Genomic DNA, 13,807 nt, shown 5'->3' with positions numbered 1-13,807 from the left:
CACATACTGTACCATTTTTCAAAGATGGGTGGAAGTAAATGTCTTATGACTCTCATTTAAAACATGGCTCTTATATAAAGCATGCACTAAGAAAGCCAGAGAGACCAAACCACTAATGATTACCAACCAGTTTTATAAAAAGTTAAAGGTCTATTCATACCAACTGGCTTGTAATAACTGGCAATTACGACAGAGAACATACTTTATTGTGTTATTTGCCACGTTACAAGGTCTCATTTACTGCCAAGGATTGTTTTCAAGCCAATAAGAGGTCAAGATTTTTGGGTCCATCAAACCAATTCACTGTATTCTCTTCATCACCTCAAATTCCAGTCTAAAATATAAATACTATTGTTTCCATGTGGCAAAAGCAGAACAACCTTTAACGAGTTATTCACGTTTTCAGCATCCATTCCAGTGCCTGGTTATTACGCTTCATATCTGATCAATGTGACTACAATGTGTGTCAGGAAGCCAGGGGTCCCCTATAGCATTCAGCAGTGTGAAAGCAAGGTCTTCAGCTAACAAAGTGAGGGCACAGCTCTCCTGGCTTATAATTAGAGGTTTGTTTGTTTTTAGTTTTTTATGAAAGAGTTTTTTGTTCTTATTTTGTAAAAAAAAAATAAAGAGGTAACCAATTGCCTTTTTGTGCCAGTTCTATCCATAACAATATCCTACATGGAGACAGCTGTAATTGGCTGATCTTTTTTAAGTTAATGTTTACATTATTTGCCTTGCTAAAACAGAAACAAAATCTTTGGATTAAAAAAAAAATAAGAATAATAAATAAATAAATAAATAAATAAATAAATAAATAAATAATAAAATCAGATTATTTAAGGTGTTGGTGGAATTTGCTGTCCCTTATCTTTTAATTGAATAAAAAGCACTAATGTTTGTATTAGAAGGCAGTATGAAAGAGCCAGTATCACACCCATAAAAGTTATACCTGTAAGATGTATCTGACCTTGCTGTGCTGTTTCCTTTTCTTCCCGGATCACTTGAAATAACTTGCAGTACTTTTTTGGCATTTATGAAAGGCTTCTGGAAACTTAAATCTATCCTGAAGCTTGGTGGTGTGTTCCATTTTTGGCTTCTGACCTGGAATTAGTCTTCATTCTATCTGGTCAGGTTGCAGTAGGTGTACCACAATAAAAGTCAGTAGATGCACTATTATTCTCACACAATTTCCTCCGAGATATCCTTAACAGAGAGTAGCTTTTCAGGTTCCTAGGATACGGTCTGCCCCTGGCATCATGTGTAGCAGGGTCAACTAGGATGAATGAACTCAATGGCCTATCGGTTTTAAACATTATTTTTATTTATTTTAGACGCCATTAAAATATCATTTTTAAATGTGCGTAAAAAAATGCCTACAGCAATGGCAATTGTATACAGTAAATTAAACACCAAGACCACTATGGTTGTATGCGGAGGTCAGAACCAGTGTTTGGTTGTCATTCCTGTCCTTTTCCAAACCAGAAGCCTGGTCATTTCAAACTGTCATTCTGGCATTTTTTTGTGTTACGGTAACGTTACTAGTGTTGGTCACGTTACTGAACAAAAAGTAACTTATTACTTGTTTCTTCAGAAAAATAACTAATATAATACCCTTACTTATTACTTAATAAGAAAGTAGCGTGTTATATATTACTCATTATATTTATTTATTTTGTCTGCAAAACAGTTGCGACTATTGTTTAGTGTTTAACTGCATGTCTGGTAATTCAGGTATTACGTGTCAAACAGGTTTTTAAAATGATTGTAGTATAACAAACAAACAACTTATAATAACTGATTGGATATAGAAAATAGTAAATTGTAAGGCTGAACACACTGAACAAAGCAGGGGCTTGACTATCGATAGTGTTCAAACGATACGACGCATCGCCTCAGCCTCAGTAAATTGTAATCATTACAATACATGCGAAAAAATAGTGAAAAAATAAATTAAAAAATAAACAAGTTAGATAAAGACTTTTTATAAGAATAGCGCGCGTTAGTTGGGAAAAAACTGACAATGTATATATTGTGTTAGATAAATGTACATAATAGATACACATGTGTTTTGAAGATGCATATTTATGCATCAATTATACTGTATTATTTTTCATATGCATGCAATTCAAACTATTTTAAACGTTTTGTTCATAAATCTAAATAGTTCTTGTTGTATTTCATCAAAAGGAGCTTAGGTTACTGAAGCATGAGTTGTTTATGTACCTGTCAGGATTTCTGTTATGCGTTTATTAAACTCAAGCCAGTTAATCCTGATTGTGCGCACCTCTTAAGTAATTTGCAAATGTTTACAACAAACAGGATTAAGAACTTATATTGTTGCTAGTCATTACTTGAATGACAGCTTACTTCTACTGAGGGGAGCAGGTAAATCTCGATTCCTGAGATCATTTGAAAATAAGGTAGGTAATATTTAAGTAGCACTTGACGGCTGGAATTTTAGTTCTGGGATTGAAAGTGAAAATGCATGAAGGATTTACTCAGCTAACACAACAAGGAGGTGTGTCTCTCTGAAAGGGGAACACGAGAAAACGAAAAAACACAGCACAGAAAAGTACAACAATATGAAGTTTAAACTATAAAACTGGATCTTTAAGTAGAGTCGAGTGAAGTTTGAACATCCTGGGGAGATGATTCAAGCTCATATTTGAACATTTTACACACATCAACTATGTCAATGCTCTTTCTCTCTGCTCCCACTACAGATACAAAGAAATGATTGCTGCACAGCACGGGGGAAAAAAAAACAAAGTGAACTGTGATCAAAAGATCATTAGTGACTGTGACATGGAATTGAAACGGATGCCAGAGATCAAAGCTTACAATTCCTTTTTTTCCTCCCACGTTATGCTCAAAATGTACATTCTGGCTTTCAGGGTTAAGCTTTGATGATCTTGTTTCAATTTAAAAAATCCAACAATTCAGATGAAATCGGTATAAATCTTAACCCCTTTACAGCCTTCATTGGCTAGTGGTCTTGGGGTAGCTGCCATCAGCTATATTAGATTATACACTCTGCTTGTACGAGGATGGGGCTGTCAATTAATCGCAGTTAACTTCTGCAATTAACGCGTTAATTTCTTTGGAGATTAATGCATGTCAAAAAAAATAATCACGCGTTTGTCTTTATTATTCTGTTTACTTGTTATTAGCATACTAAAACATAACTCCTGTACATATTGATAAAATGTGACTATTTTGTGGCCCACCTTTATCGTTTTTTCTGTGTACTTTGTTTGTACATTAGTTGGCCATCTGTAATGAAAAAACGCTGACATTGTCTCCGAGTATTAGCCTTTCCTCCACTGTTCCCGTCACATTGACGAAATAAAACCAATAGGCTAAATGTATTAAATGCAGCTGTTTTTATTTATTTAAGCAGTTATTGGAAGATATGTATATGTACGTATTAGTAAACTGTTATTATTAAACTGTGTATTGATATGATTGTGTGTTCGATGGGAGTGGTTTTGGCATACAGGTATAGTGTTCTGGTCTTCAAAGGAAGTGTTTTCAATGTGAACTCAAATTCGAAGTTAGTTATGTTGATTATTATAACTATAGATTCAATCATTAATGTCCCTAAAATCCCTTTAGTTTACCCCAACATACACAAGGTAGCAATTTCTGTTGAAATCCCTCTAGATTGTGTGTGTGTGTGTGTGTGTGTGTGTGTGTGTGTATATATATATATATATATATATATATATATATATATATATATATATATACACACACATTTTTTTAAGTTTTCATTTTGTAATCTTACAAAAAAAAATGTTCTGGCAAGGGTTTGGATTTTTTTTGGTTTTTATTTGTACTACTGTCTCAAATAAGTCTTTTTAAACCACTTCAAAAGTGTGGCAAAAACGGTCATAAAATGCTTGGTGACATGTCAAAACACACAAACGAGATTGTGCAAGACATTAAAAGAAGCAACCAATCATCATGGTTACAGCACATCACATGTTAACACATGCTCCAATGGGTAAACAGCACACTACAGCACATTGAGAACCCACTACACGATATGGCTTTGTTTCACTTTGTTTGAAGCTTGTTTGCTGATGGAGTGTGCCTCTTCACAAAGCAACTTGATAAAGTCTCTCCCTCCCTGTCTTTCACTGGAGTACTGCTTACAGGTGACTGATGACTGATGTGGTGTAGTGTCAGTAGTTATAAAAAGGGGTTACAATCTTGATTTAAAACCAAGTACAGGAAATGGAAAGATTTGACAATTCTCGTATATGGTTTTTATCTCCACTGCTAATCTGTATACATGTCTATGAATGATAATTCAACTGATAACTGCAGGCAGGTCTAGTTATAGGGGAAAGATAACTTTAGTCAGAATGACAGATCAGTACAGTCATTGAATACACAAATATGCATCAATGACAATTGTTATTCACAGGTTTTGTTGAGTATGAGACAAACTACTTAATAATTTATCCTAGGGTAGTATTTCTGTAAAGTTCGGTTTAAGATTCCTAAAGGCTATAGTTTAAAAAACGTTTCCCTATTATGTTTCTGAAAACCATTTGCAAGGGTTCAGTAGATGTGATAGAAGCAAGCAAAACCTCAGCTGGTTTCCTCATTATCAGAGGTTCTTTCAAATGGCACAGCGAGATAAAGAATGGCTCAGATGTCATACTTGGACCAGAATCCCTGCGGTCTGGTTGCTACACCTGATATAAGTAACAGTACAGTACATAACCCACAAAATAGCAGCTGGGAAGACTGTGTTGGAAGCCAGCCTCAAACTGATAATGCAATGATGGGAAGAGACAGCAGAGTGTAAGTGGTGAGACCATCTTTTGCAATAACTGGACATCAGCGTTTGAACTCCTGCTGATTTTGAATGATCTTTTCTAGACCTATATAAGTAATAGTACCTACGAATGAAACTGCATTACTTCAAATAGATGTTTGCTGTTCTGTATCTTTAAGGAGATGTTTTTGTGTGGTATAACTGCATAGTATAAACCTAGCATAAAATATTACAATCTTAAAGACATTTTCAAAGTAAACTTTTATATAAAGCATTGAAGAAGAAAACAAATACACCCTCTCTGCCTAGGCAGTTGGTTAGTTTATACTGATTTCGTAAAATCTAGTTTAGCATGATAAGCGTCTGCTAAGAAATGAATAATAATAATAAATAATAATAATAATAATAATAATAATAATAATAATAATAATAATAATAATACTCTAAGACATACTGAAAATGTGCTCCAGATTGTCCTTTGTTCTTAGGGTTTTATTTTTTTCAAATCTGCCTTACCATCGTGAATTTCAAATGCCAGACTTGTGATCTTCTGTGTAATTATCATCATTGGGCTATAAAAAGAAATAGAATATCCTTAATTCTATCTGTACATGAACAATGAAAACTAGTATAATGCAAATCAATGCACTTTCAAGTTTCAGCCATACAAGATAGAAATACCTACCTATACACTCCCTGAACAAGATGAACCATTCCATCTGCAAACTGACTTACTTTATAAGTGAAACCAACAACAGTAATACATTTTGTAGTGCGTATGTTGCTGCAAAATCCCACGCATACTAATGGTACTGTGATACTCTCATGTGGAACCCAGCACAACTGTTGGGGCATCATGCTGGCAGAAGTCTCTGTTGTAATGTTGTAAAGTGTTAGCAAATGTTAAGGAAAGAAACATTTGGCATTTATGGTTCAGTTGCAATATATTTTACAATTCTGGTAACAAGTACATGTTAGGACAATTTATTCATTATAATAATTATTCTACATGTTTTGCTGTGTGTGATTATCATTGCCACGGGCCCCTGGTTGTTCTGTATTTCACTGGAGTTTTCAATATAGTGAAGCCCTAGCAATCTCCTTCAGTCTTCAGGTGTCTCTGTAACCCCAGTGTTTCAGTGCCTTGATGCTATTGTACAATTAGTCAATGGAAAGAAAAAAAAATAATAATAAGCATTGATTTAACTGGCCCAGGGACTGTGGATGTGGCATTAAACATACCTGCGTCCAAAAGCTTAATCTATCTGAAGAACGATCTCTACTTTTGTAAGGTTAAGGTACAGAATGCCAACAGCTTGCATATATAACTAATTTCGTATTTTGCGAGCCAGTCCAAAAAAAAAAAAAGGGGGTATTCAATATGGATAACTAGCACAGGATAGCAGCACTATGTGATGATTCAACAAGGATTTCTGAAATCATTTTTAAGTAGAGTGTACGAGCACGCAATAACTCACAAGCAAAGGTGTTGACCCCAGCCCGAATTAACTATGAAAGCTGTTGGCTTTGGACTTGTACAGCCCGAATAACAAAAACATGGTGATTTATATTTATATCTATGCTCTAGGTATGGAGAACTCAACCAGAAATGTGACATGTCATTCCAAATATTAAATTTTAGTGTGACGAGTCCACCCCCCCCCCCCCCGATGTTAACAATACCAGGTAAATGTGTGTCAAGAAAGATAAGCCTGTTTCACATCCAGCAGCTGCTTTGGGTCCATGCTCTCATGCAGTAATGTCAAAGCACACCATGGGACGTCACACAGCAAACCTATTGCAGCCAGACTCCCTGATCGAACGTGGAATCAGCTAAAGACCTTACCCGGTGAAGTCAGCTGAATACATCCCATAATCAAAGATGTAGACTCGGGTGACCTGGCAAAGACTGAGGTACCCCAGAGCAACCACAAAACAGTACCTGCAAACAATAAAGAAAAGCATACTGTAAATGATGGTAATTGGGTTATGCAGCAGTTACCTTTAAAAGGTTCCTACCCAGCCTATTTAAAATAATTTACTCCCTTTCTGTTGACTGTAGTGCCAACCGTCTCAATCCTTGACATTTTCTGGATAAATGTTCAAATGTTTAAAAAAAAAAAAAAAAAAAAAATTATAAATTTGTCACAACCCCAAAAAAGCAATACACATAAGAACACACAATAATCTGCTCTGTGGCTGAATGGGGTGCTACAAAGCGAATGGTAAAATATATTTACAGAAGATTTTTCAATGTTAATTTACAGGAACTCTTTAAGCACGATAAGTCTCATTAGGTGATAACTTATGGTTTTAACTAGTGTCCTTGAAAGTTTAATCCATACCAATTGCAATTATATTAAATATTGTTACATTACAAATCAAGTATTTATAAATAAATAAATAAATAAAGCCAATCCTTTAACACTTGCATTACAAAAAGACATATTCCTTTACATTTCTGGCACTCTGGTGTGTAGTGATTATTTGTTCACTACAAAATTAGTTCACAAACCAGAACTTTCAGCCACTTGGGGACCTGCACGTTCACGGGCATTCTATGGTATTGCTGAGAAAACATTCATATATGTAAATGAGACAGACAGGGCATCTTCATATACCAGATCATCATGGACGTCCTTAGCAACTTTCATTATAATTGGGCAAGCAGTTCTTTGCATATACAGCATGGGGGAAAAGTTTAATACTTACAGCTGTCTCCATATACGCAAGTAATTAACAATAAAAAAAGGCACAAATGACACTAGTTAAAACAAATCTGTCTGGAACTTATTCACCTTTAATTAATGCAATTACATACCTTGTAAACATCTGTTTTGTATGTATTCCTTGATTTGGTTTAAATTAAAAACATTACCAACTGGTTAAATCATTTTAATTACGAGTGGGTGTTTAGAAAAGCTTGTGTTGTTTCCATGCGAGGTCAGTTTATTACTGTGCCCTCCAATCGCTCGGGCTTGTTTGTAGAAAAGCTATCGACACAGTGTGAATCATAAGCAGTATAAAGCCAGTCTTCACTGTAATGACCTGGGAACTCCTTCTGAAGTGGGCAGCTTATCATCCCAAACACACCAACGTATGGGTGTGTTTGTTAATTTGTGTGTCTAAGTATCACGACAAAAGCAGGCATACAATTACTCATCCAGAAACACCACGTACTGACATGCATGTTAAACCTTCCAATTTTCCATCTCACAACAAACAAACAAACAATGAAAAAAGCTTTCAGGTGCTGTCATTTATCTGTTGGCTTTAAGGATGTCACATGACTGAAGATTTAAACCAATGAGGACACACTTTCAATTCTAACATCACTGGTTTATGAGCATTTTACAGGGCGTGAAAAAAACAAAACAACGCTGACTGGTCAGGTTTGAAAAGACTAGGCTTATATCTGTTTAAATGAAACCCTCTGCTAAAATATCGAGGCAAAAATAGCCAAGAGAAACTACATAAACAGTAGTATTAGTAGTATTTGTTATGTATGCAATAAGCCATGACAGGGTGTTCAGTAAGACACAGTGATGGGCAGGGTAGCATTCAATGATAAGGGAAGCAATGAAAATGGCAGAGGTAAGAACATTTTAAAACCTTAGCAACACCTTTAACAAAGAACAGCGCCACTAAACAATTCTGATTTAGATTTAAAAGCTTTACCTAATACATAGTTTGAAGTAAGGCCAGATGAAATTCATTATTTAAAATGTACACTGCCTGGTGACTTTTTTAGGACCTGCACCGAATATCGGGTTGTGCCATTTGCCCACACTGACATGGCAGATGTGCGCAGTAATATCTTGAAAGCAGCCATCGCCATTAGGATACAAGTGTAGCATTGTTGGGTGGACTTGATACACAACAATGCTCAAGCACACTACAGCAGTGTGACAGGATAGCGTCACGGCCCAAGATTTAGAGACTCAGAGACAGAAGCTGCAGTTTAAAACCGCACATTTATTAAACAAAAAGACACAAAGAAAAAGGCACAAGGGCCATGCAACAGAAATAGAATGATTCTTGGTGGTAAATCTCTCTCCCGACCCATGAGGGCACTAAGTACAGGGAACAGAGTACCCTGGACCGGATGGCCTGACAATTCATTCCCAGGGTTAAAAGGAAGTCGGTCATCTGGAAAGTGGGCGGAGCTCCAGTGCACTAACTCATCGATCCGGAGGGGAAACGATGTGGCAGCCGCGGATTGGAGGAGTGGCTGCAATCGTTTACCAGGGGGTCATGAGTGACGGTACAAATAGGGGACGGAACAACGTGATCTGTTCCTTCGTTTATGGTTAAGGAAACGACCCGGAAGGACCTGTGTTAAAAATATTGTACGTGAGTGTTTTGTTTGTTTGGTCTCGTCTCTAATTGTTACTTCTTGTTATTAGTAGATGGCTAACACGTTCCAGAGCTGTCAGCAGAGGCCAGCACGAACCTGGACATCACAACACCCGTGTCACGATAATTATTTTATTAGCACCACGAGCACTGCAGCACCCACCCAGGACTGGTGACCCCCCCCCCTTGCAGTTCATGTGCAGATATGACCTACATAAGAATATAGATATAACATCAACCTAGCAAATACACACATCATACCTACAAAGCAAATGGGAGTGCATCTATGGAATTGTAATATTTTACTTAAACCCCCCTGTAACAGTACAGTAATAATCACTGCCAGTTGGGTGTTCATCTCATATATAAAGATACACAATCACTCTGCATATACTCTTCAATAAAATCCAGGTTACAGGATTATCAGGCTGTCCGATTTAAGGGCTGGCTTATCTCGCATATAAAATAAAGGGCTACCATTAAATAGAGATATCATTGATCTTCCTTTTTCATCAGAATCTAGCCTAGACCCTCAAACAAACTAGTGTCAATGTGTGCACAGCTGGGTTTGTTGACCAGAAAGTCTTGTTATCAATTCCAAAACCTCTTTGTTCAAAAGGCTTCACTTAAGCATCTACAGAAACTAAAATGAATGACATTGAAACTAATTGCACAGTGTTTAACTTTGGGCATTATAGTCTGCTTATTGTAAAGCCCCTACAGTATAGGCACCAGGCAGTGACAGGGCTCTTCTCTCTCGGTTAGAGAGTGGGTCAGGCTGGTACTAAAGGCCACCAGTTAGGCAGGACTTACAGTACCAAATGTGGGCATTTTTTTAAGTCATTATAAGACACAATAATTTGTTTCCATCATGCCTCTACTGCAATTATTTTTGAAGATTTCTTAATAAGGAACATAAGATTAACTTTAAAAGTAGTAATTCGATTCTCTGAACAAACAGACTTCACAAACATCTCCCAGTTGAGTACTAGCTTACATGTCACACAGACATAGAAATATTCTGGCCAGCAGGGCAGTGCACCGACAGGTTACTAGGAATGGATGTTCCTGCGAAGTTAGACCCTGCTTTTATGTTTTGTTACTGGCCTGAGCATGTTGGTTACAGGCAATGGACGTATAATATCAAGCAGCAGGGATAGCTAAATAGTGGCAAAGGAGCGTCCGTTCTTCCAGTATGGCTTTGAGATGAGTAAGCAGCTGCCATGCCCTATAGACCTGTGTTAGAAGTTAGGACCACTCCGAACCAGTCAAATACTTGTTTGTATTTAAACACTGCAACGGTTTCATTAAACCAGGATAAGTGTTTCCATCTGGTCCCCTAAGATAACAGTGTATAAGCATTTATTTGTTTAATTATTTTAACTTGAATTCACAAGTCCAGTCCAACCCAGCTTTATTGACTTGTGGATATGTTGCTTCATTTGCTTGGTGCCTCTCACCCACGGCTGGGAGTATTACTAAAGGTAATTGAGGAACTGGTACACACAGTTTATTAATGCCCTGACTTTAGCTTTTTATAGAATATTTAAACTGATTTGTCACAACATTACATATCTCACCAGACCACAAAGCTACAGTAGCAAAATCCAGTAGCATTATGTAAAATTAAGCAATAGGCTGAGGAATTTGCTGGATCATGCTAGCTGAAGCAAATGTCAACAACACAAACTTCTCAGCCAGAAAGAGACCCGTCCAAATGTATCTGGCAACAACGTGCAGTGCACCCAACCCAACAAGAATAATGCAACACCAGGGTGCCGCGTTAGCCAAAGTGTAAATTAATCAGAATGTGGGATAACACTGGCTAAGAAAATAGTTTTATATAACATGCACAATGTACTTTGCAGCAGCTGAAAAGGGCTGTCTTAAGCATTGCACACGAGCGCTGACTTTAACCACACCTGTCAGTGAATGCATGCAGCTCTGTGGGAGAGATAATGTATTCACACTGTATTTCAGTCTGTCGCTATGTATGTGTGAAATTGCTTTTTAACAGCATAGACAAAAACGTCATAACCCCATGTACCTCCTGACCAATTTTAAATAAAAAATAATGATAAAAACAAAAAAAACTTAAGACACTGAAGTATCAGATTGTGGTGTCAGTTACACGCCACTGAGAACATTGGGGGCTCAGGAATGCCTTAAAAATAAGCACAGCAAAGCAGCGAAAGCTGGCAGGAGCAGAAGCCCCAGGTGTAGCAAGATCCTGGGACTCTGTGTTTGTCCAGTGAGGCAACCTAAATCAGGAGTAATGCTGACAGAGGGGATGCTGAGGGATCTGCAATTGTACACTGAGATGCTGCTCAGAGGAGGAGGGGACACAGACCTATTCTGTACGGTTAGGAAATTACTGACATGAAAAGATCCTCTCAGCCCATCTGTCTAACTGTGGCACTGTTTTATTGCATCACAGCAGACTCTGACCTACCCAGCAAGCCAACGCTCTGGGCTTTTAATTGTGACTCATGTATCACGCTGTCAGGACCCCAGCCCTAAGCTCTCAAGCAGCCGGCACCCATTCGACAGGACAGGACTCGCATTCCCAGCTTTCTGGGGCAACACATACAAGACATCGTAACACAAACACACACACACACACACACACACACACACACATACATACAGTAGACATATTGTATGGAACTACAGTGAAAAGAATCCTTGCTCAATCTGGAATGTGCTTATTTACAGTATGCAATCCATTTACCTATTTACAAACATTACACTGTTGGTGTATATTCTAGACACCTGTTAAATAAAAAGCCACTGAATCTAAGAATCCGCCATGACTGTTGGCTACTGCTGCTTCCCTTCAGAAGTCTCCCTTTAGCAACGCCCCTTATCAATGTGCATTAATCCAGAAATACTTGCAGCCTTTTATAGTACTGGGGCCCCTTGCCATCAGACACAGCTGTGGCTGCTTGAAAGAAAGCTTACATCAGTGCACATACCCTGCAGTTTAAAATAATAGTCGATGAATCAATGACTGCTTCATCCTAAAAGCTTTACGCTAAGCTTTACGTTGAGTTTCACGAAAGCAAATGTATATTTATTGTACTATCACTTGCACACTTCTATCGCCACATTTACCTACACACTGCATTGAACGTATAGTACATGCAGTATTAAACTCTGACCATCCCAGGCAATTAACCAGTTAGAGCCCAAATCTGACTTCATTCAGAAAGGGACCAGCATGCACGCTATTTAAAATCAGGAGGTAAGGGTTTGGTTTAGGGTTCTTGTTTTGACTGGATGTGGATGGGAGGACTACGGAGAACTAGTTGCTAACTATATGACTAGCCTTGCCTGATATTTCTATATTTTTTGGAGGACTGCACACGTATTTAGACAACTTTTCAAAAGATAAATAATAAATAATACAAAACAAACAAAAAATCTACTCTGAACAACAATTGATCTGCAGCTTCTTTGAATATTTCTTCTTATAGTTGCAATTGCTTAATTGAGGGAATGAAACTGTCTCCACTGTCCTCAGAGCAGGTGATTGTTCCTCTGTAACCCTTGCCTCTGAAGCCTGTATTAATGCTTTGTTGAAAATCACCATAAAAACCGTTAAAGCTGCTGTGTCTTTAAATTAGCTACAGTTTGAAGCCTTATTCGTTGCTAGCTGTCTGTTTAAAGCAATTCCAATATTCCTATTTCTGGCTGGGCACGAGTGAGCCCAATAGACAAGCTCTAGCCACTACAACTGCTTAGCTCTGTTTGAACACAGAACATAGAAAAGAATGTGCCTTTGTACTTGCTTTCCAAGTTTACATAATTTTAATAAAATATAACAAAAACAAATTGCCAAGAAAAAGTGCCATTAGCCATGACCCATCCCACAGCAAGCGTATTTAAGTTTCAGCCTAATGTCTAGAAATTGATTAGAGTTTAAATTAAATTTTGTGTGGTCATCAATAAATCCACAAGATTTGGCAGCCATGCACACAAAGTATATTCATTCTTCAGCTCCTTTTTCTTAGGACTGTTGGAATGAATTTGGTGCAATCTTTTCTGCTGGACAGTACTGCTAATAATTCACTGTGGCTGGGCTCAAAACGAGGCTCTGTGCAGAAATCTTCAACTGGCACATTTCTATAATTTTACATCATGATCAGCCAATAGCTTTCGGCTTTACGAAGAACTGGGCAGGACGGAAGCCGAGTGAGAAGAGGCTGGACTAAGGGAGCAGAACGCAAGCAGGAAAAGAGAAAACAGGGGAGCTCTGAAAAGTTTCACCGCACTGCACGCATACAGTTTAGTTTAATTTAAAGGCTGCTTGAGTAGGACAGCTGGCACAGAAATAATACATTTACTCATATTTTCAATTTAATTTCTGTATGTGTGTGGGCCCCCCTCTGGCATCAGGGCCCACGGCGGTTGCTGAAGCCGCTCCTGCATGGTATAGCGAAACCTATATGTTAATATACCATAGCGGACAGACACTTACGGGTAATTAAAAAAAATAAAAATAACCCTTCATTTCATTGTCAGATCAGGGGAGAGTTTGAATTTATCCAATCACCAATTTAATCTCGAGGGTGAAGTGCAAAATAAAGCAGGAGGAACTACCTGATCAAACCTCTACTTACCTGTGTGTGATGCAGTTCAAAGGTTTTCGTCTTTTTTATC

The 13,807-nt window shown here is 37.7% G+C and overlaps 1 protein-coding gene across 1 annotated transcript in view; it reads right to left on the bottom strand.

Moving 5' to 3' along the window:
* The window catches only part of mboat2b (membrane bound O-acyltransferase domain containing 2b), a 91,813-nt gene that overhangs the window by 15,965 nt on the left and 62,041 nt on the right, over positions 1-13,807 (bottom strand). The window contains exons 4-5 of the mRNA XM_034018973.3: positions 6,636-6,731; positions 5,306-5,361 (exon numbers count right to left, since the gene is read on the bottom strand). Coding sequence (XP_033874864.1) covers positions 5,306-5,361; positions 6,636-6,731 — 152 coding nt within the window. The remainder of the gene's footprint in view (positions 1-5,305; positions 5,362-6,635; positions 6,732-13,807) is intronic.

This window comes from Acipenser ruthenus, chromosome 6 (assembly GCF_902713425.1).
Source record: "Acipenser ruthenus chromosome 6, fAciRut3.2 maternal haplotype, whole genome shotgun sequence".
Classification (NCBI taxonomy): domain Eukaryota; kingdom Metazoa; phylum Chordata; class Actinopteri; order Acipenseriformes; family Acipenseridae; genus Acipenser; species Acipenser ruthenus.
This window is presented reverse-complemented; position numbering and strand designations above follow the sequence as displayed.